This window comes from Monodelphis domestica, chromosome 7, assembly GCF_027887165.1.
Source record: "Monodelphis domestica isolate mMonDom1 chromosome 7, mMonDom1.pri, whole genome shotgun sequence".
Lineage (NCBI taxonomy): Eukaryota > Metazoa > Chordata > Mammalia > Didelphimorphia > Didelphidae > Monodelphis > Monodelphis domestica.
The window spans coordinates 36,697,180-36,716,939 of NC_077233.1; the positions used below are offsets into that span (position 1 = coordinate 36,697,180).

At 41.8% G+C, this 19,760-nt stretch overlaps 1 protein-coding gene across 1 annotated transcript in view; it reads left to right on the forward strand.

Moving 5' to 3' along the window:
* GXYLT2 (glucoside xylosyltransferase 2) overlaps positions 1-19,760 on the forward strand; it is a 124,308-nt gene that overhangs the window by 35,612 nt on the left and 68,936 nt on the right. The window contains exon 2 of the mRNA XM_016424446.2: positions 1,214-1,878. Coding sequence (XP_016279932.2) covers positions 1,214-1,878 — 665 coding nt within the window. The remainder of the gene's footprint in view (positions 1-1,213; positions 1,879-19,760) is intronic.

Below are 19,760 nucleotides of genomic sequence, written 5' to 3' on the forward strand. Positions count from 1 at the left end.
TCTTCCTGACTCCATGTCCAGCACTCTATCCCCTGTGCTACCTACCTGTCTGTCCATCATATCTTTGTTAATAAATAGGACATCAATCAGGTAATTAGTGCAGAAGCAATAATAAATGAATGAAAAAGAATTTATTAAGCTTTGTGTAAGAAGGAGAAATTTGAGGAAGTAATCAATTCAGAGTATCTGGTACATAGTAGGTACTTATTGTTTGATTGACTGGTTGTCATCGTGGTCATCAGAATTCCCAAGTTATATAAGACATACATGGCCCATATAGGAATTTGTTTTGCCTGACTGACTGCATATTTTTATTTCATTCATTTATTTATTTATCAAACTTTTCCCTTCTATATTAGTATCAATTCTAAAACAGAAGAGTAGCAACAGAAGAGAGCCAATTGGGGTTATATGACTTGCCCAGGGGCACACAGTGAGGCAGTGTCTGAGGGCAGAGTTGAACCCAAGTCCCTTTGAATCTGAGCCTGGCATTTATCCACAGTGCTACCTAGATGCTTCACTATTTTCACAAGCTTCTTTCCTGCCCCTTTTTAAAAAGGTCTTACTGATATTTATTTATTTTCTTACATCTCCATAGATACCCAATGTATCCTTCCTCTTCCTCTTTTAAGAGAGCCTTTCTTTATGACAAATACTATTTTTTTAGAGAGGAAAACAAAGTCAGTACAAGTGATTGATACCCAAAAAAGTCCCCCAAAGCGCACAATATGTAGCATCTGTGGACATTTTACTGCTTGCCCTCTCATGTTCTTCTTTTGAGTCCTGTTTGATACTGATCATTTTGTTACATTTACTTTTGAATTGTGGGTTGATCTTTTCATTCCCCTTATTGTGGTTATTCTGTGTCTTGTTTTCTTGGCTCTGCTTCCTTCATTCTGCATCAGTTCACATAGATCTTTCCAAATTTCTCTTTGTCCATCACACATTTCCTACAGCACAGTCATATTCTGTTACATTTCTGTGCCACAATTTGTTTGGCCCATTCCCAACCGCTTTTCTCCTCTCTTTTTTTCAAAGGGGGAGGTGGAAGGAAGAGAAAAGAAAACAATGGGAAAAGTTGGGTCCCTTCCAGCTTTAAATCTCTGACTTCTTCAAATGCAACCCTCTTACAAAGAGTTTAATAATCTCTTTTTCATTCATTCATTATTGCTTCTGCACAGCTACCTGGTGGGTATTCTACTTGTTAACGTAGGTACACTGTAGCAAGCAGGCTGTCGTGCACACAGTAGGCGCCAGGATAGATAAGGGGGGGTGGGGCGCCCGAACATCTGGGCTCCTCCTGTTCCTCCCACACCCCTCCAGCTCCCAGGCCAGGAGAGCGGCTATTCTATACAGTACGGTAGCGACTCGGAGCCCCTCCTTCGAAACCCCCACCTCCCTTGGCTCTCTCCCCTCCTCTTCCAGCGGAGCCCCGCGGCTGGCTCAAGAAGCCGCGTTGGCGCGCGCGCCGCCGGGCTGCCCCCCTCGCCTGCGCCGGGCTGCAGCGGCCGAGGCAGCTAGTCCGGGCACTCCTTTGCGCCGCGATGAGCAGTGGGGCGGCCGCGGCGCGCCCGGGCTGCTCCGCCACACCATGAGACTCTCCTGCAAGGTCGTGGCGATCCTGCTGTTCCTAGGCAGCCTGCTGCTGCTCTATCTGCTCGGGGGCAGTGCGGACGAGGCGACCCCCAAAGCGGCCCCCGGCAAGAGCTGGCTGCGCGCTGCGCTCTCGGGCCCCGGGGGAGCCAGCGCGCCCTCTCCCTTCGCCCGGGTCCGACCCTTGGGAGCGGCTCAAGTTTCTAAGCGACTCAGGCAGCCACGTCTCCACACGAAGCCAGGCAGGAGAAGCGCGGGGAGGCAAGACAAGTTTTCGAGCGTTAGGTAAGCTATTCCAAGGGGATGGGGAGAGATCTAGCCAGGCGGAGCCGTCTGCTAGAGGCTCGGAGTGGTCCCTGCAGCTCTAAGCCCAGGTTTCCCGCCCCCCTCCCCTTTCCTTTCCCCCTCTAGTTTGCCCAGGGCGAGAGCCGGGTAATCGGAGCCTTGAAATGTAATTGACCGAGAATGTTGTCAGTTTCATCCCAGAGACTGAGATGAAACCCTTCTTTAGATCCGTCCATCCCTTCGTGGCTTCAAGTTGTACCCAGATGGCAGCCCCTTCTTATTGCTTCAGAACCAGCTGTATTTGTTCTTGCGATTCTAATTATAAATCTGTAGTTCGGGGAATGTCTTTACTTTTGGGGGACCGGGGCGGGGGAAGAAGGTAGGGAAAGCCCCCGTTTAAAAAATCTTCTTTAAAGGGCCGGGGGCTTGCAGTTTTGTATCACAAGATACTGTGGTTGCTTTTAAATGTGTATGTTTTTCTTGATGCAAGTTCTAAATGTTGTGGGTATTCATCAAAGGGTTCTTTCTGTCTGACCTTAACCGTGCCTTCCCATTCTCTTGCAGTTTAGGGATTTGTGTTCATTTCCTTTGTTGTGAACAGCTTTTTACAATGTCCTGTCTGTTGGACCTTTTCCCTTTAGCCTGATTAGAGCTTTTGATGTTTCTAACTTGCTGCACTTCAGATGCAATGCACATATTTGTTGGAGTCTTTAATAGCTTGCAAATAATTGAAGAACTTTTTTCCCTCCAGCAGAAACTACTAGATCTGTTCTAGTGTTTTGGCAGATACTAACTGCAGATAAATGGAATGCAGCCAGGTGTAGAGAAAAAACACTAAGCTTGGAGTCAGAGAACCGAGTCTTGGTATCTGACTCATTGGATGACCTTGAGCAAATCACTGAAGCTCTGGGAGACTCACTACTTATCTATAAAATGGGAATAAACAGCGCCAGTTTTTGAGGGTCCAACGTGTCCGGAAAACTACTTTGTAGAGTGGCTGATACTTTATAAATGTGAAGTATTATTATGAAGTAAAAGAAAGTAAATCTTGATTCAATATCTTTACATTTGCCCATTCATTCAGTAAGTACTTATTGAGCTCAGACTTTATGCCAGGAATTGTGCTACCTTGGAAAGATACTGACAAAACAAAAAAAGAAAGGAAGAAGAAAAGAAAGAAAAAATATCAGCCCCTTCCCTCAAGGAGCATTTATTCCTTTAATATTATGTGGATGTTTATTGGAGGCTTTGGAAACAGAAGAGAGCTGGTACTGTAGATTGAGTACTCCTATTCCCAGTACCTAGCACTGTGCCTGACACAAAGTAGGTATTTACTGAATTATTAGTTAGCTGGGTAGGATAAAGGATTAATGTTGATGCAATATAATATATTGGAAAATGTCCAGGTTTTCATGTCAGAGGACCTGGTTCTGCTATTTACTGTGTACCCAGTGGCTCCTCTGTTAAATGAAAGAATTGGATTATTTTTTTTTGTCCTCCCCCACACCCCAAACCCTTAACATGTGTCTTAGTATGTGTTCTAAGGCAGAAGAGTAGTAAAGGCTAGGCAGTTGGGATTAAGTGACTTGCTGAGGGTCACATAATTAGGAAATGTCTGAAATCAGATTTGAACACAGGACCTCCAGTCCCCAAGCCTGGCTTCTTATCAGTGGATAAGTCACCTCACTGCCCTGAGTTGTATTATTTCTAAGGTTTCCTTTTTCTCTGAAGCTCTGAGAAGGGTGAAGTGGTATTCTAAGTGTAGCTATAGCACCATGATCTCTTCTGAACACAGCCTTCAATGTTATGGGAATTAAGGGTTTTTTTGTTTTTTTTTTTGGCTTAAAATATTCTCTTAGGAAATTATTCAGATTTCAGAAAGTATATCCCATGGTTCCAAAATTTCCTATATTGGGCTCAAATGCAAGCTGATTAGGATTGGGAGATTTAAAAAAGCCACCCTTATTTGAGAGTAGACAACATAGCAATTTAATTGTGCTCTGTGTGCAAATTCATGCACCAGATACTGAAGTATCTTAAGAGTTTCTCCTTGCTCATATTCAGAGCTCTATTTACTGCCTGAATAGAATGCATGAATATAGGAAAAGTGCTAGTTCATCTTTTTACAGAGATTTTTCCAAAGGAAATAATATAATGAAAGACATAAGAGACTTTCAAAGTTGGTAAGAAAAATTTGGGGAAACAAACACATTTGGGTGGCATCTGATTGTCCAGGCAGCCAAGTTTGCTCCGACAAGGAGCCAGTCATGGGCAGAATATAAATGGATGTTTTAAAGCAGGATTACTTCCATGAACAACAATACCTCCTGAAGTCATTTTTCTTTTGAACATATCGCTTAGATTATCATGGAAATCATGGCCAACACTGGAGGAATAAGGAATAAAATTAGAAAACTCTGCACAGGGTAAATAAGCCCCAGGAAGTCTCTGCCTCAAATGAATAAAGATGAAATTTATTCTCACATCCTCTGGAAGAGTTGACAGTTTTTAGGACCTTATTTATTCACTGTTTCTTGAGCCATCTTGATGGGCCTGCTACCAAATGCAGCCCAGTCAAGGGCCACTGCATTAAAGTACTCTTTCCCTTTTTCCTGACCAGGTTACATTTCTCTCATTAAGTAAGAATAGGGGAGAGTAAAAGGCTACATGTGTTTTGGAATACAAATGCTTCATTCCCTTTAAGTGGCTAGAACCCAAAAGAAATGTGGAGCAATATGGGTGACCTCATCATTTCTGGCCTAAGGAAGGTCAGACTTGTGGTTGTGGTGAGCAAAAAAAAAAGTTTGGAGTTGGATGAGTCGCAGATCACCACCTGCCCACCATCCATGATGCAGGGAACTATTCCCCCAGGATGCTGGGGGGAGGTGGAGTCCTGCCACGTTGATCCATGAAACACTCTGCTCTTTTTTTCTTCCAACATCTTGTTTTCATTTTAATTAAGTTTCCAGGGATTTGCTTAGGCTCATCCAGACCCTACAATTTTACAACTAGTCATTTGACTGCAATGTTGCTCTCAACAGGCGTAGACTCTGTAAAAAAAGGGAGATGGGCCCTGGGATAAGGCATTCCCTTTCTTGGTGGGGTCTGTGAAACGAGACCACAGTGGAGTTACATGCAGGAAAGCCAGAAAATGAAGACTGAATGGCCAGTCTAAAACTGGAAGTCGATGGGGGCGAAGAGGCAGCAGTTCTGTGGACTAGGTTGAGTAATAGATTATGTATGAGTCACCAGGTCTGAGGTCTGGTCCTGGCTCTTCATCTCGCCTCCCCCAGGCTCAGTTTCCTGGTTTGTCCAATGAAGAGTTGGAGTAGATCTGGATTTCCAGGGGTCTGTGGTTGGCCAAGGGGTGGGAGAACATGGATCAGGGGGAGAATTGACGCCTTTATTTTCACTCATTCTAATTGAAATTTAGCTTTTTTTCTTAAGTGATCTTCAACACTCTTCTGAGAAGGAGCCCCAGCTTTCCTGGGCTGCCTGAGGTTTCCATGAGACAGAAAAGGACTGGGTGATCTTAAGTTTGAATCTAGCTCTCGTGCTTTTCTGGGCTTTCTCGGATGGTGTGAGATGGTGATTGAAGGCAGTGTTTAACCTCAGCCCTCTGAACAGTGACGGGACAGTAACAAACTGTCGTAGCTTCCAGCCTCTCCTTACAAAACTTTATGCCAACCATGGTGCCAACCAGACTGTTCTCACTGTCTGTAGTTTTACAGTGGGCTGTGTTTTCATTTGTCTTTCCTAAGCTTCAGTAACCTCTATGAAATACCCCCATTTTCCAATGCCTATAGTAGTACCTACCTCCCAGGATTATTGTGAAGATCATCAGAGAATATGTAAGAGCCATTGGTTGTCTTCAAAGCACTATGTAAGGGGGCAGCTGGGTGGCTCAGTGAATTGAGAGCCAAATCTGGGGATGGGAGGTCCTGGGTTCAAATGTGACAGCTGTGTGACCCTGGGCAAGTCACTTAGCTCCCCTTGCCTAGCCCTTCCCATTTGTATTCCTTGGAACCAATACCAAGTATTGATTCTCAGATGGAGGGTAAGTGTTTTTTGGGGGGGGAAGCACTGTGTATTTGGGAACTCTTGTTTTTAGATCAGTCCCTTAATTTCATTGGTATAGCAAACTCCCAGTGAAAAAATGCCCTCTACCAGTGTAGACCATCACTTGCTTTGCAATCTATAGATTTAGAGAGTTCTTGGAGTACTGAAAGTTGAAGTGATTTTCTGAAGGTCACTTAGTATTCATCAGAGAGAGTATTTGGATCTCAGGTCTCAGCCCTAGTGGAAAGAGTGCTAGACCTGGGTCAGGAAGACCTGAGTTCAAATTCTTTCTCAGCCACTTGGTGGTGACTCTGGGGAAGTCCCCTTAATCTCTCAGTCCCCTAGACAATTCTCTAAATCCTCAGGGCTCTTTAGGTCTAAGATCTTTCAGCCTCAGTTTCTTCACCTGTAAAAAAGAGGATGAAATTAATAGCACCTACCTCATAGGATTGTTGTGAGGATCAAGTGAGATAACACACATTAAGCACATTGTGAAGCTTAAAGTGCAATAGAAATGCTAACTGCTATCGTCCTCATCCATTCTTCTTCCAGGCTTCATCTGTTATTTCATTGCTGTTATTTCTTTTAAAAAGGAGGTTGCCATAGTCATTTGTGAACTCCCTCTTACACTCCACTATCTCACGTTTCCCCTTTCTGAAATACTTCATCTTCTCTCTTTGGCCAATTTCCTCATTTCACCTTGGGTTCTGAGAGAGATCTTCACAGAAGTCTAGCTGTTTTATTGGCTCAGTGACAAACAGTGCCCCAATAGACAAAATGGTGATGGAATGAGTCTCTTTCATGGGCTGGTATTGGTTGCCAGAAGATGTCACCTTAGAAAAGACCCTTCACAAAACTGCCAAGAATATGGAATTTCTTGACTTTCAGTCCCCCAAAAGGATTGATTTAGGAGCTATTTGGTAGATTTTTGAGATCTTGTCATCTTTTGAAAGAAAATTTGTGTGACCCTGGGCAAATCACTTGACCCCCATTGCCTAGCCCTTACCACTCTTCTGCCTTGGAGCCAATACACAGTATTGACTCCAAGACAGAAGGTAAGGGAGGGAAGGAAAGAAAGAAAGAAAGAAAGAAAGAAAGAAAGAAAGAAAGAAAGAAAGAAAGAAAGAAAGAAAGAAAGAAAGAAAGAAAGAAAGAAAGAAAGAAAGAAAGAAAGAAAGAAAGAAAGAAAGAAAGAAAGAAAGAAAGAAAGAAAGAAAATAAACTAACACAAGATGAGGTCTTTGGGATTATAGAATTAGTAGAAATCTTGGAAATCATCTAATCTCTTAGAGACTAAATGGTAGGGGCAGCTGGATGGTTCAGTGGATAGAGTGCCAAGTCTGGTGATGGGAAGTGCTAGATTCAAATGTGTCCTCAGATACTTCATAGCTGTATTGTCCTGGACAAGTAACTTAAGCCCAGTTGCTTAGCCTTTCTCATTCTTCTGACTTAGAATTTATATTTAGTATCAGTTCTAGGACAAAAAGTAAGGATTAAAAAAAAAAGAAACCAAGAAACTAAATCTTAGCCTGGTACAGAACGTAGTCAGAGTCTGACGGGTACACATCTTGGCTTTGTCACTTTCTCCTTACATTATCATGGGAAACTGAGGGTCAGGTGGCCCACTGGTCCATCTAGGGTTGAGGAGGTTGGACTAGATTGCCTTGTAAGGGCCCTTCCAGCCACAAACCTATGATTCCAAGAGGTTTATTATTGATTGACTCGGTCAAGAGACTAGCTAGAGAATCTCCTTGAGGGCAGGGACCTTTTGCCTTTCTTTGAATCTGTCCCCAGTGTTTAGTATAGTGCCTCACCCATAGTAAACACGTAATAAATACTTGTTCAGTGACCAGGAACTGGGTGTCTTTGACCAAGGAACTTCCTTCAGTCAATCAGTTGGCATTTGTTAACTGTCTACCATATGCCAGGCACTGTGCTAAGAGCTGGAGGTACAAAAAGAGACAAAAGACAGGCTTCCAATCTAATGGGGAAGACAACATGCAAACAAGTTATATTAAGCTGGAAGGGACCCTAGAGATTATCTAGTCCAACCCTCTAGTTTTAGAGATTTGGGAAAGTTATGAGACTTGCCCAAAGTTACACAGGTTGTAAGAGACAGAGCTGGGATTTGAACCAAGGGCCTCTGGCTTTGAGCCCAGTGCTCTTTACACCACACTAAGCTCCTTTTCCACTTGGTCTCTTTTTCCCATAATCTCTTTCCTTCTGAGTTAGAAATCTTCACAGCTTTGAGGCAATCAGAAAAGACCCTTTCCAGAAAGGATTCAGGGGAGTCAGAAAAAGGGAACAAAGTGGGAAATGTGATGGACGAATGCACTAAAAATTATGCAGTATTTTGTTTGTTTCGAGTTAAGACTTGAAAAAAAGTGACTAGAACCCTTGGGCTGTAGTGCAAGGTTTGGATATTTATTGAGTTGGAATCTTATCCCTCCATCTAATTTTTAGTTTTGCCTCTTCTCCAGTGGCCAAGAGCTAGGATCGCCTAGCTTGGAAAAGCATGGAGTAAGTTTAGAGTTTTCCTGTGAGTCATGAGTTTTCCCAAGAAATCAAATTCATGATCTCCTAAAGACGCTTCTCACTTTTGTTCCTGAACTTTTTCTTGGCTGTGTCTGACCTAGAGGCTCAGTTTTTTTTTCTCCATGTTTTCATGTTCCCAGTTTGTATATTGTGTGTTTAAGTGAAAAAATTAAGAATATTTTAGTTGCGTGGCCACTTATAATGATAAATTTTGACCCAGAAGGGACCGAAGAAGGGACATCTAGTCCCAGTCCTCATTTTAGAATTGAGGAAACTGAGTCAGAGAACTTAAAAGTCCATGGTCAGGACAGATAGGTGGTACAGAAGATAGAGTACCAGGTCTGGAGTTGAGAGGAGCTGGGTTCAAAAGTGCCTTCAGATACTTCCTGGCTGTGTGACCATGGGCAAGTCCCTTAACACTAAACAGTTTGTTTATCTCTTGCCCTTCTGTTAAAGTTGTTACTAACATGTAAGGACAGTAAGGATTAAAAAAAAGAAAGAAAAAGAAAAAGAGCTCATTGTCACCCAAAGGTGGGATTTGAACCCAAGCCTTCTTGACTTCAAATTTAGCACACTGGCTATAACTTACTTGCCCAAGGTCCCATAAGCAATAGACTCACCTAGAATTTAAGCCCAGGTTCTCAGACTCCAAATTCAGTGCTTTTCCCCCCACTCTACAGTTCTCTTGGGGGAAGCTTTGCAGAACAGAGGACTAGTGCAGGCTGGACTGTATTTGAGATACTATTTGGTGTTTTAAATAAATACAAGCTACTCTGTGATGCACAATCTCATCTTTCTGGCAGCATTATTTTTCTGGTGGTGGCTGGATGACTACAAGTGATGGAATCCACAATCTGTGGAAGCGTGATGCCCATAACCATTTACTCTCCAGGGATGAGGTCATAGGAGCTGATAACAAAGGATCTTAAGGCTATTCTTTTGAGCACAGAGGTACCAACTTCAGTGAGAAAGACATGCTTCTGCTGGGGGAAGTTTCTGAGTTATTTGAAAGTCTACTCATTAAGATTATCACTTGCCTAGCTAGAAACTTTGTGATGTAATTGATGTGATTAAGTCCTTAGTGCAATCCCTTTGAAATAGATCCCCTTACAAAAATTTCTATTGGTGAGACTCAGGTGGGTGTAATTTTATCGAAGACACAGTTTCTCCTCTCTTCTCATTGCCATCCCTAAATATCTGAGCCTTACTTGGGAAGAGAAAATGGTACTCTCTCTGTTTATAGGACATTTTAGAACAAAGAAGAAAAACTACTTAGTCAATTCTCTTCCTTAATAGGTCAACAGCCAGTTAGTTACTTCTAACATACATTTCACATGATACAGTTCACATTTCTCTAACAAACTCCGAAAAAAAGAGAGAAAGTATAGAATAAACTGGAATGAAATCATATGGTCTGAGTAGGGATGGATGAAGCAGGCATAATTCCAGGCAAATTATAAATAAATCCAAGTAGACAGAAAAAAAGATGCAGGAAGGTATCTGCCTCACTCTTCTGAAGAGAGGAGTGATTATGGGAATGGAATACTGCAGACATGAGACTTTTTCGTGTATTGGTTAGTTTTGTTCAACTGGTTTTCTTTTTCCTCTTTTATTCTTTGTTATAAGCAATGGCTCTTGGAGAGGAAGCGGGATTACACTGGGAAATGTAGGTGTTAAAAAAAACCAGAAGAGATCAATAAAAGTTATTTTTTAAAAAATAAAACAAAAATAAGGGGCCACTTAACAGCGTGGGTCAATTACAACACATTTTTAAAAATCAGCATTTTTGTCATTATCACCATTGAAGATTTATTGAATTTCTATTGCGTGGCAGCCTTTGTTTATAAACATCATCATTTTTCTCCTATAAAGTTCATGAACCAAATTCAATATGATGAATTGATTTGTGAAGATTCCTCTAACATTTACAAAAGAGACATTTTGATTTTATCCTTGAGTAGTTTCAGATGCATGACTCCTCTTGGCATGGTGCTTGTTGCAGAAAGTAATATTCGGATCCAAGTCAAGTATCAGATTTCCCATCAGTCAGGCCAAGCCAATTACACTTAATGTAAAGGCAGAGCCCTAAACATTGGCTACCACAGCAGATTTAACCAATTAGTAAAGCCCTGAGTGCCTTCACTCAACAATCCATCTACCTTTGATGTTCCAGGCATCCAATTATATCACCCGATATGCATCCTTGCTGGTTGCCATCTGTCAACCTCCAGGAAACCCTGCCACTTTCTTCAATAACTTTATCACCTGGCTGTCAGTCTTCCCTTACTGCCTAGCTTCTGATGTCATTTGGGCGACTTCATTCTTATTCGTGATCCTTCTGACGCTCTGACCTCTTCAGTTGCCATGTCTTCATTTCCTCATCATTCTACTCCAGCTATATACATACATGCACACATACGTGTATAAGCATGTACATAGAGGGGATTTACCATCACTTAAAACTGCCTCCTGTCCAGGATCCTCAGTTACGAAATTCCCTTCTCTGAAAGTCTCATATCCTGCTTTTTTGCCAGGAGATGCCTCTACGCTTCACCTTGATCCTTGTTTCCCCTTATTGTGACCTGTAGTCCCTTGATGGTTCCCTGTTCTCTTGGGGAGAGAATATCCCTCACGCTCTGGCTTCAGAGGCTCACATTTCAGAGTTAGAAGGGACCCTTAGAGGCAATTCCATCTGAAAAATCTGCTCTCTATTAACTCCCACAAATAATCATCTAGCCACAGCTTAAATGAACCTCCTAAGCTTCCTACCTCATTAAAGAGCGAAAGAAAAAAAATTCCCTTGTAATAACTATAGTGGAGCAAATTGAATGTACGATAGCTGTGTCGAGAGTGTATGTTTCTTCGTGTTCATTGCCTCTCTGCCAGGCGGTGATAGCATGCTTCATCCTGGGGTCTCTGGAGGCATATCTTGACATAAGCTCATAAGTCTTTAAAGTTATTTTTCATGACAATCTTGCTGTCCTTGAATGATTGTTCTTCTCACTTCGCTCTGCATCCATTTATGCTACCCAGGATTCCTCAAAGGCGTCTCTTCTTATCTTACAGAGCGATAATATTCTATTATATTTATATGCCACAATTTATTGAGCCATTCCCTGATTGTCTTAGAGGTATCAAAGGCACCTTCTTAGATTCTAGTTTGGTGTTTTCTTCCTCTTTTAATCTCCACTTCAGGATTAGGAAGTTTGTTTTCAATGTATCCTATATATATATATATATATATATATATATATATATATATATATATATAAAATATGTATATAATATTTTAAAGACAGAGCAAAAGCATAGATGATGGAGGATGACTATAAAAAGACGGACAATCTTGTCAGGAATATTAAGATTCAGAATGACCTGAGGCTGTTGGAGAAAGAGAATAAAAATGAGCCTGTTAATAGCTATATTAATAGTTTTCTTGCTTCAGAATGATCTGAGATTCATCTGATACTGGCTCTCCTCACGCCTTCTTCTGTGTTTGTATCCCCTTCTTCTCAGATATGCCCCATTTATAACAAATAACAAGCGGTACCCTTTTCTTCCTCCATTCTATACTAGTGGATCCCCCCTTTTTGCCTCTCCTCTTTTAATCCTCAGAACAGAACGAATCGACTTCCCTGCTAAACTTCTGTTTTTCTTCTTTTCGTCCCTTAATAGTTTTGAAGATAATAAGATTCTGAAGGGACATCTGTTTCTTTTCCTCCATTCTAATGTTAGTGCTATATTATTATACAGCTCCTTCTAATTACACAAATAAACTTCTCTTTTAGGCTTCTCTGGACTCGTGTTTGTATTTCAAAGTTGCCACTCAGCTCTGTTTTGTTTTTTGTTTTTTTTCCAGAAATAAGTGAAAGTCCTCTATTCCATTAAAGGGTCATTTGCGCATCCCCTCTCCCCCCTTGAATGAGACTGAGCTTTGCAGGGAAAATTATTCTTGGTGGCAAGCCTACTTCTTTGGCCTTTTGGAATAGTGTAATTCAGGATCTCCTTATTTTTAGTATGGATGACAAGCCAGATGAAATCGATATACCATACTAAAAAATAAGGAGGAAAATTTGACTTCATAGATATTACTGAAACTTGGTGGAATGAGACCCACGACAGGAATGTGACCATGAAAGGGCCATATCTTTTTTTTTCATTAAAAAATATTTAACTTAATTAAAACGAGCATTTTTATGTAGATTATAGGAGAGTAGAGGAGTGAAACTCTATTGCGCAAAACCTTTCTTTTTAAATATATATATATATATATATATATATATGGCACTAGCTGATGAAAGCCCAGTTCTTTTAATCATGTACAGTGTACTTGGCTTTATGCAATCCCATATGTGGACTGCAGAAAACACGAAGATATTGTATTACTGTTTTCTGGTCTGCTTAGCATGTGGTGAAGAAATAGGCCTTGTGGCTGGCTGCTGAGCTGGAACTGCGTGTTTATTCAGAAGGGCCAAAGAAAGCCTTCTCTTTCCTGCTGGCAAGTGAGGCAAGGAGTGCTATTAGCCCCTGAAGACATCAGGCAGAGTTTTTTCACAGACCCATAAGGGCCAAGCTCTCATTGGCCAATTACCTGTTACATCTATTAAAAAATTCAATATTTAACTTTCAAAATTGTTCCGCTTGTCTCTAATTCCTTCTGGCCTTCATTGCATTCTGCTCTCTTTTTTTTGGAGAAAGGAATCCTGTCCCCAAATCCTTTCTCCTTCCCATGTCTAATATTAAACAAATAGGCAGGAAAACAGGTCACAGGGATGGTTAATCAGTCCTCAAACTGGCCATTTAGCTCTTACTATATGCCCAAGAATGGGGACAGAAAGGCAGAAATTTCTCTCAAGGAGATTACAGTCTAGAAATAATTTAAGAATCATTGAAGGGGCAGTTAGGTGGCTCAAATGGATTGAGAGTCAGACTAGGAGGCTTTGGGTTCAAATCTGGCCTCAGACACTTTATAGCTGTGTGATCCTGGACAAGTCACTTGACCCCCATTTCCTAGCCCTTATCACTCTTCTGCCTTAGAACCAATACCCTGTATTGATTCTAAGATGGAAAGTGAGGATTTAAGAAAAAAATCATTGGACTCCTTGAAAACTACGATAAAAAAAAAGCCTCGACACTGTATTTTATATTATATTATATATTATATTATATATTATTAATATATAATATATTATATATTATAATTTTAAGAAATTATAAATGAAAATTTATTTTTTATTTTTTTATAAAATAAATAAATTAATAATAATAAATAAATAATAAAGAAAAAAATAAAAAAATTTATTTATTAGAACCAGAAGTTTCTTGATTCCCATCTTCTAGAAGGAAAACCAGCTTTCACTGGGAGTGTACAGTAGAGAACAATTCCTCGACCGTAGTGGAGAGGTAAATGTATGCTCACTGTGAAATTCCTGGGTTCTCTGTGTCTTCTGGAAGCAAGAGCTCCATCTCTATAGGTCTTTTTAATAGCTCTTCTGGCCAGTATGTCTGGAGAATGCGCCCTCTCAGCATCCTTTCTTCCCACCAAAGTGGAATTAGAATCCTCTTCTCTGCCGCAGCCCATAGGCTCTCCTGTTGAAATCCTCTGCCTCTGAAGCCAAGCTTGGGTGCAACTTCCTCCATGAAGCCTTCTCTGACACTTTCCCTCTACCTAAAAGAAAGTTATCCCTCCCTCCTCAAACCCTTATCTTCTGTCTTAGAATGAATTCTAAGACGGAAGAGTGGCAAGACAATTGGGGTTAGGTGACTTACCCAAGACCAAACAGCTAGGCAGGGACTAGAAAGAGGTCCATTTTGAACCCAGGTCTTCCTGATTCCAGGCATGGCACTCTATCCACAGTCCTACTTAGAACATTTTTTTAGGATATACTCTTTGCCCTTATTACAAAATTTTAAAGTATCATATGTATTTGTGTTACCCCCACATTAGATTATAAGTTCTTTGAGGTCAGGGACCATTAAAAAAATTGGATGCAGGGGCAGCTGGGTGGCTCAGTGGATTGAGAGTCAGGCCTAAAGATGGGAGGTCCTAGGTTCAAATCTGGCTTCAGACACTTCCCAGCTGTGTGACCCTAGACAAGTCACTGATCCCCCATTGCCTAGCCCTTACCACTCTTCTGCCTTGGAGCCAATACACAGTATTGTGTATTGACTCCAAGACAGAAGGTGAGGGTTAAAAAAAAAAATTGGATGCCCATCACCTAATATTATGCCTTTCATAAAATGCACTTCCAAAAAATGATCTTGTTTTAATTCTTCCTGAAAACAAGTGGACAACAAATAGTGCCTATTGGGTGCCCACTTCTGGTGGGTTCTTTCTTCCAGGCGCAGAGAGCAGTATAAGAACGGAGCCCAAATGCAGCCTGTTCATTTCTGGGCATCCAAAAATAGGCAAAAGACAGTCCCTTGTCTCAAGGAGCTCAGTCTTAAGAGAGGAGACAACCTGCAAACAAATATATTCAAACAAGGGCTGAGCACTGTACCTGGCACATAGGGCTTAATACATGTTTGTGGATTTGCCTATAATTACCCAGCATTCAGTTCCTTTGTTTATTTCATTGAATTTCCACATCTGAAATTGGTGCATCCTCTATAGCTCCATAGTTGGGGCTCCAAATCCAGATCCTGAGACTGAAAAAGTCTACAATCCCTGCCTGTCCTCATGAGGAACCGAGACGTCAATGTGGTCCTAATCAGCTGCTTGGAATTACCCCATGGAATTAAGAGGAAGAATTAGTCACAGCCAGCTAACCAGAGCTGAGTGAGGACTTGGCAGGTAGATTGTAGGGAGGGTTCTTGTCCTGGTATGGCTTGGACCAGATGGCCTTGAAGGCCCCTCTCTGAGGTTCTGTGATTCTAAAATCACAAGACCCCAGATTTAGAGCCAGAAGGGCCCTTCCAGGCTATGGGGTCCAACCCCTCGTTTTACAGATGGTGCTCAGTTGTCATAAATGATGTCCTTCTGGTAGGAGGAGAATGTGGCCGCAAGGCAAAGATAATTATGATGGGACCATTGAAGAAATTCTTCTAGGAGGCAGCTAGGTAGTCCAGTAGATTGTATTAAAAAAAGATAAAAGGGGAACGTTTTTGTACCCCAAGGGAAGCTTAGACTTTTGGTATGGAGAGGGGGAAAAAGAGGAGAACCCCCTTCTCAAAGCAGGGTTCAGGGGAGACAGCAGATGTTTAGGGTTGGCTCAGAGAGAGGAGAGGGGCTTTGAAGATTTTTCCCCTTCTGCCTTCCCTCCTTGGCTAAAGCTGCTCCCCCCAATTTGCTCTTGTCCCTCTTGTCCCCCCTCCACTGCTTGAGACCAAAAGGTCTCCCCTTGATCCGTTCACTCACACTTAGCTTGGGGGAAATACTTCTGTCTATTATTAGTATTCCAATTAACATTAGAGGAAAGGAAGAGATATGTGAAGGATGGAAGGGGAAAGAGGGAGAGAAGGAAGGAAGGAAAGAAAAAGAGGAGAAGAGAGAAGGGATAGAGAGAGAGAGAAATAGAAGCAAGAAAGGAAGGAATGAATTCATCTGAGGAGAGAGCTGGGCTAATGTAATGCCCTGTAAGTTGAATACACCATCCTTTAAGTGGGAAACATCTGTCCCCCTTGTCTGATGTCTTTCAGCTGTGGAGTTATTTTTCATTCACTAGTTATGGAAAGCCTTAATTTGGGTCTTATTTTAAGGGCTGGTTGCTTTCCTAATAATAATAGCCAGCATTTATAAAGACTGTTTTGGTTTTTCCTAGGCTATCTTGTTTGATCCCCACAACCCCATGAGGTAGATGCTATTATTTCCCCCATTTTACAGATGAGGAACTGAGGCCAAGAAAGGTTAAGTGACTTGTCCAGGTTCATCAGTTAGGAAATGTGGGGGGTGAACTTTGAATTCAGGACTTGGTGCTCAAAGATCCTCATTCTAGTTGCTCTGCCACCTACAGCAGTACCAAAAGCTCATTCATTGGTCAGTAACAAAGCTTCACATTTATGCCCAAGCAAGCTCCATGAGGGTAGGGACTATAATTTTTGTTTTGTCTCTATCCCCAGTCCACTGCCTTGGGCATAGCAGGCATCGTGATAAATGACGGTCGGGTTGGATTGGATGATGAGAGGGAACAATAAAAATGGATGTAGAAGAAAGAGGAAAGCCTCTGTGTGTAGAGTCAATTATTCACTTTAATAATTCAGTGTTTTTTGCACTAATGGGCTGGAAAGTAAATACCACTTCACATAAATGCCGTATTTCATTATTTATAATCTCTAGAAATTGAGGTTTAATTAACTCTAACGCCTGAGACTTTTAAGCTATTAAGAAAATGTTACTTCTCAGGCAGCCGGGAAAACAAGCAATGCCATTTTTTCAGATACTCAGGAATTTCTAGATTTCTTTTGAGGAGCCTTAACCCTTGCTTTACAGATGAGGAAATGAGGCAGGAGTGACGGAGAAGGGCACATCAGAGGTCATGTCCTGATTTAGGAGCCGAACCCAGGTTTCCTGACTCCCTCTCGCCATTACATCATACTAATGTTAGCATTTCTTTCCCAAATCTTGTTTTTGTCTGGGATTCCTTGGAATGGAGGGCTCGAATCAAGAGCATATGTAATTGCTGCTTTTTTTCCTGGATCTTAAAATATGTCTTTTCTTGCTTCCAAAGTCAATTTCGTAGATAGCTTTGTAAGCCTAATGGAGAGGGAAGCTGGTAATGAGTCTTAATTGATGCTCTCACCTTCTTTCTTTAGTCTGTTAGCTTTGTGAAGGAATTCTCCCTGATACTTATAATGGTACTCTTCAAACTCCCAGCTTCTTTCAAAGTTTAGCTGAGATTCCATCTCCCTTTCACCCCTGATGTTAGTCTCTTCTTCCCTCAAATTGTCTTGTATTTATTTATTTCATGTGTAATTTATGCAATTTACGCCTACTATCCCTCTGGGCAAATCACCAAAACCCTTCCTACTTTTAGGCCATTGGTTCTAAGGAACCTTTTTTGGCCTCAGAACTCTGTAAATGTTATTGAGGATCCCCAAAAGCTTTCACCTATGTGATATATATGCATATATATTATATTGGAAATTAAAATGGCATAGTATTGCTTTAAAAAGAGTTTTGGGGGGCAGCTGAGTGGCTCAGTGGATTGAGAACCAGGCCTAGAGATGGGAGGTCCTAGGTTCAAATCTGGCCTCAGACACTTCCCAGCTGTGTGACTCTGGGCAAGTCACTTGACTCCCATTGCCTAGCCCTTACCACTCTTCTGCCTTGGAGCCAATACGCAGTATTGACTCCAAGACGGAAGGTAAGGGTTTTAAAAAAAAATAAATAAAAATGGAAATGATGGAAACTATCTTGGACCCCACCACTATCACCAATGGTCCTCAGACCATACTTTGAGACCCCTTGCTGCAGGAAACTCTGTATGAACTGTTAAAGAAAAAAATTCCAATCCGTAGCTGGAGAGGGAGTTTCATCACCTGAAACCTCCCTACATCCATGAAATCACAGATCCATCCCCTATCCTTCTATCTAAAAGATGTCTACTTTGGGGCATGTTGTCTCCTCCAATAGAAAGAACTCGGAGGCAGGGGCTCTATTTCGTTTATATCTCCTTGTCTTCAGTGCCTGGCACATAGCAGACATTTAGTATAAGCTCGACTGATTGATTTTTGTAGTAAATGAAATGGACTTGTTTCAAAATTGCTGCTTTTTTGCAATCACAGGATTATAGAATTTGGAGTGCGATGGGACCTTTCTCTTACAGTCGAGGGACAGCTATGCACCGAACCCCTCCGATCTGGTGTACTTGAAAGGTTCCTAACGAAGACTCCGGAGATCTGGGTCCTAGTCTCTGCCACGAACAGCCTTCCTGGACGAACCTCTCAATCTCTTAGCCTTCGGTTTCTTCACTTTTTTCCCCCAGTATGAAGAAGGTGACAAGATGAGGACTGGAGAAGAGGAAAGGCTTGAAGCACTTGCTATGGAGTCATGTGGCAAATAAAGGAATGCATTACCCAGCAATATTCAAAGCCCCAAACTCCCATTTTTTCTCCAGATGTGTTCCAGATGTCTTCGGACTTTGTTCCCATGTGAACCAATAGAAATCTGTAAGATCCGTAGGTTTTGATGCCGATAGGCTCTCTGTTACACTTTTATACACAAGCAACATATTTCTCAGTATTTCTTTTTAAGAAATGGCAGTGCTTTTGAGCAGGACCTTGCCAGAGGACCGTGGATTGATTTGGAGCTGAAGGGACTTGGGGGGCCAAGCCCAGCACCTACATTTGTGTAGATAAGAAAACAAAGACCCAGCAAGGTTAAGTGATTTGAAATGGAGTCATCTACCTGGTGTCTGAAGCAAGATTTGGTATAGCACTCTGTCTGTGACACCACGTCTGGCTGGGTTTTAGACTACTCGGATATACCCTCACATCTTTAATTGCTTCCATTTGGCAAAGTTAAATTTCAGGGGGATAATTAGGTCTGTAGGTACAGTGCTATAAAGGTCCAGATTTGGTTACCCACATCCTTGAATCGCCAGAATTACACACGGTAAAAGCTTTTTTAAAAACAACAACAAAAAACGTTTTTACAGAGATATCTGCAACTATAATAAGGGATAAGAGTGCTGGGCCTGAGTGAAGGAGAGCCAGCATGGGCAGGGAGCCCTGAGTGGGGCTGAGCTGCCCCAGGAAAATGGGGGGCAGGGGATGAATTCTGGGGCAGCTGCTGCCAGCTGTGAAAATATCCAGCCTTTTCAAGAGCAAGAGGAAGAAGCCTCTGCCTTTAGAAGGGAAGATTTTTGGTTACTGGTTTCCTGTCCTTCTTTACCTTGGCAAGAAGGAAGCTCTGAACCTGGGGTTGGGGACAGCAGCTGCTGAGCAGTTATAAATTCCTTCCAAGCCCTTGGCATGGGTGACAGGGTGGATCAACATCTGAGAAAAAGGAAGAAGGGAGGAAGAGGAGGAGAAAGGGCTCTTGCTAGTTCTCTATACAGTACTGTCCTGTGTAGCACATGGTAGTTTTGTGGATGCTTGTTGAACTGATTTTAATCGACCATAAAGTGACTTGGAAAGATTTGTCCTTTGAGTGGTTAGCACAACTGTGTTACAACTGGAGTTTTGTGTGGCTGCAGTTTTGCTGTTCACTGGTCCAGTCCTGTCCAACTTTTCATGACCGCATTTGGGATTTCTTGGTTGGCCATTTTCTTCTCCAGTTCATTTTACAAATGAGGAAACTGAGGCTCAACAGGGTTAAATGACTTGCCCAGGGTCATACAGCTAGTAAG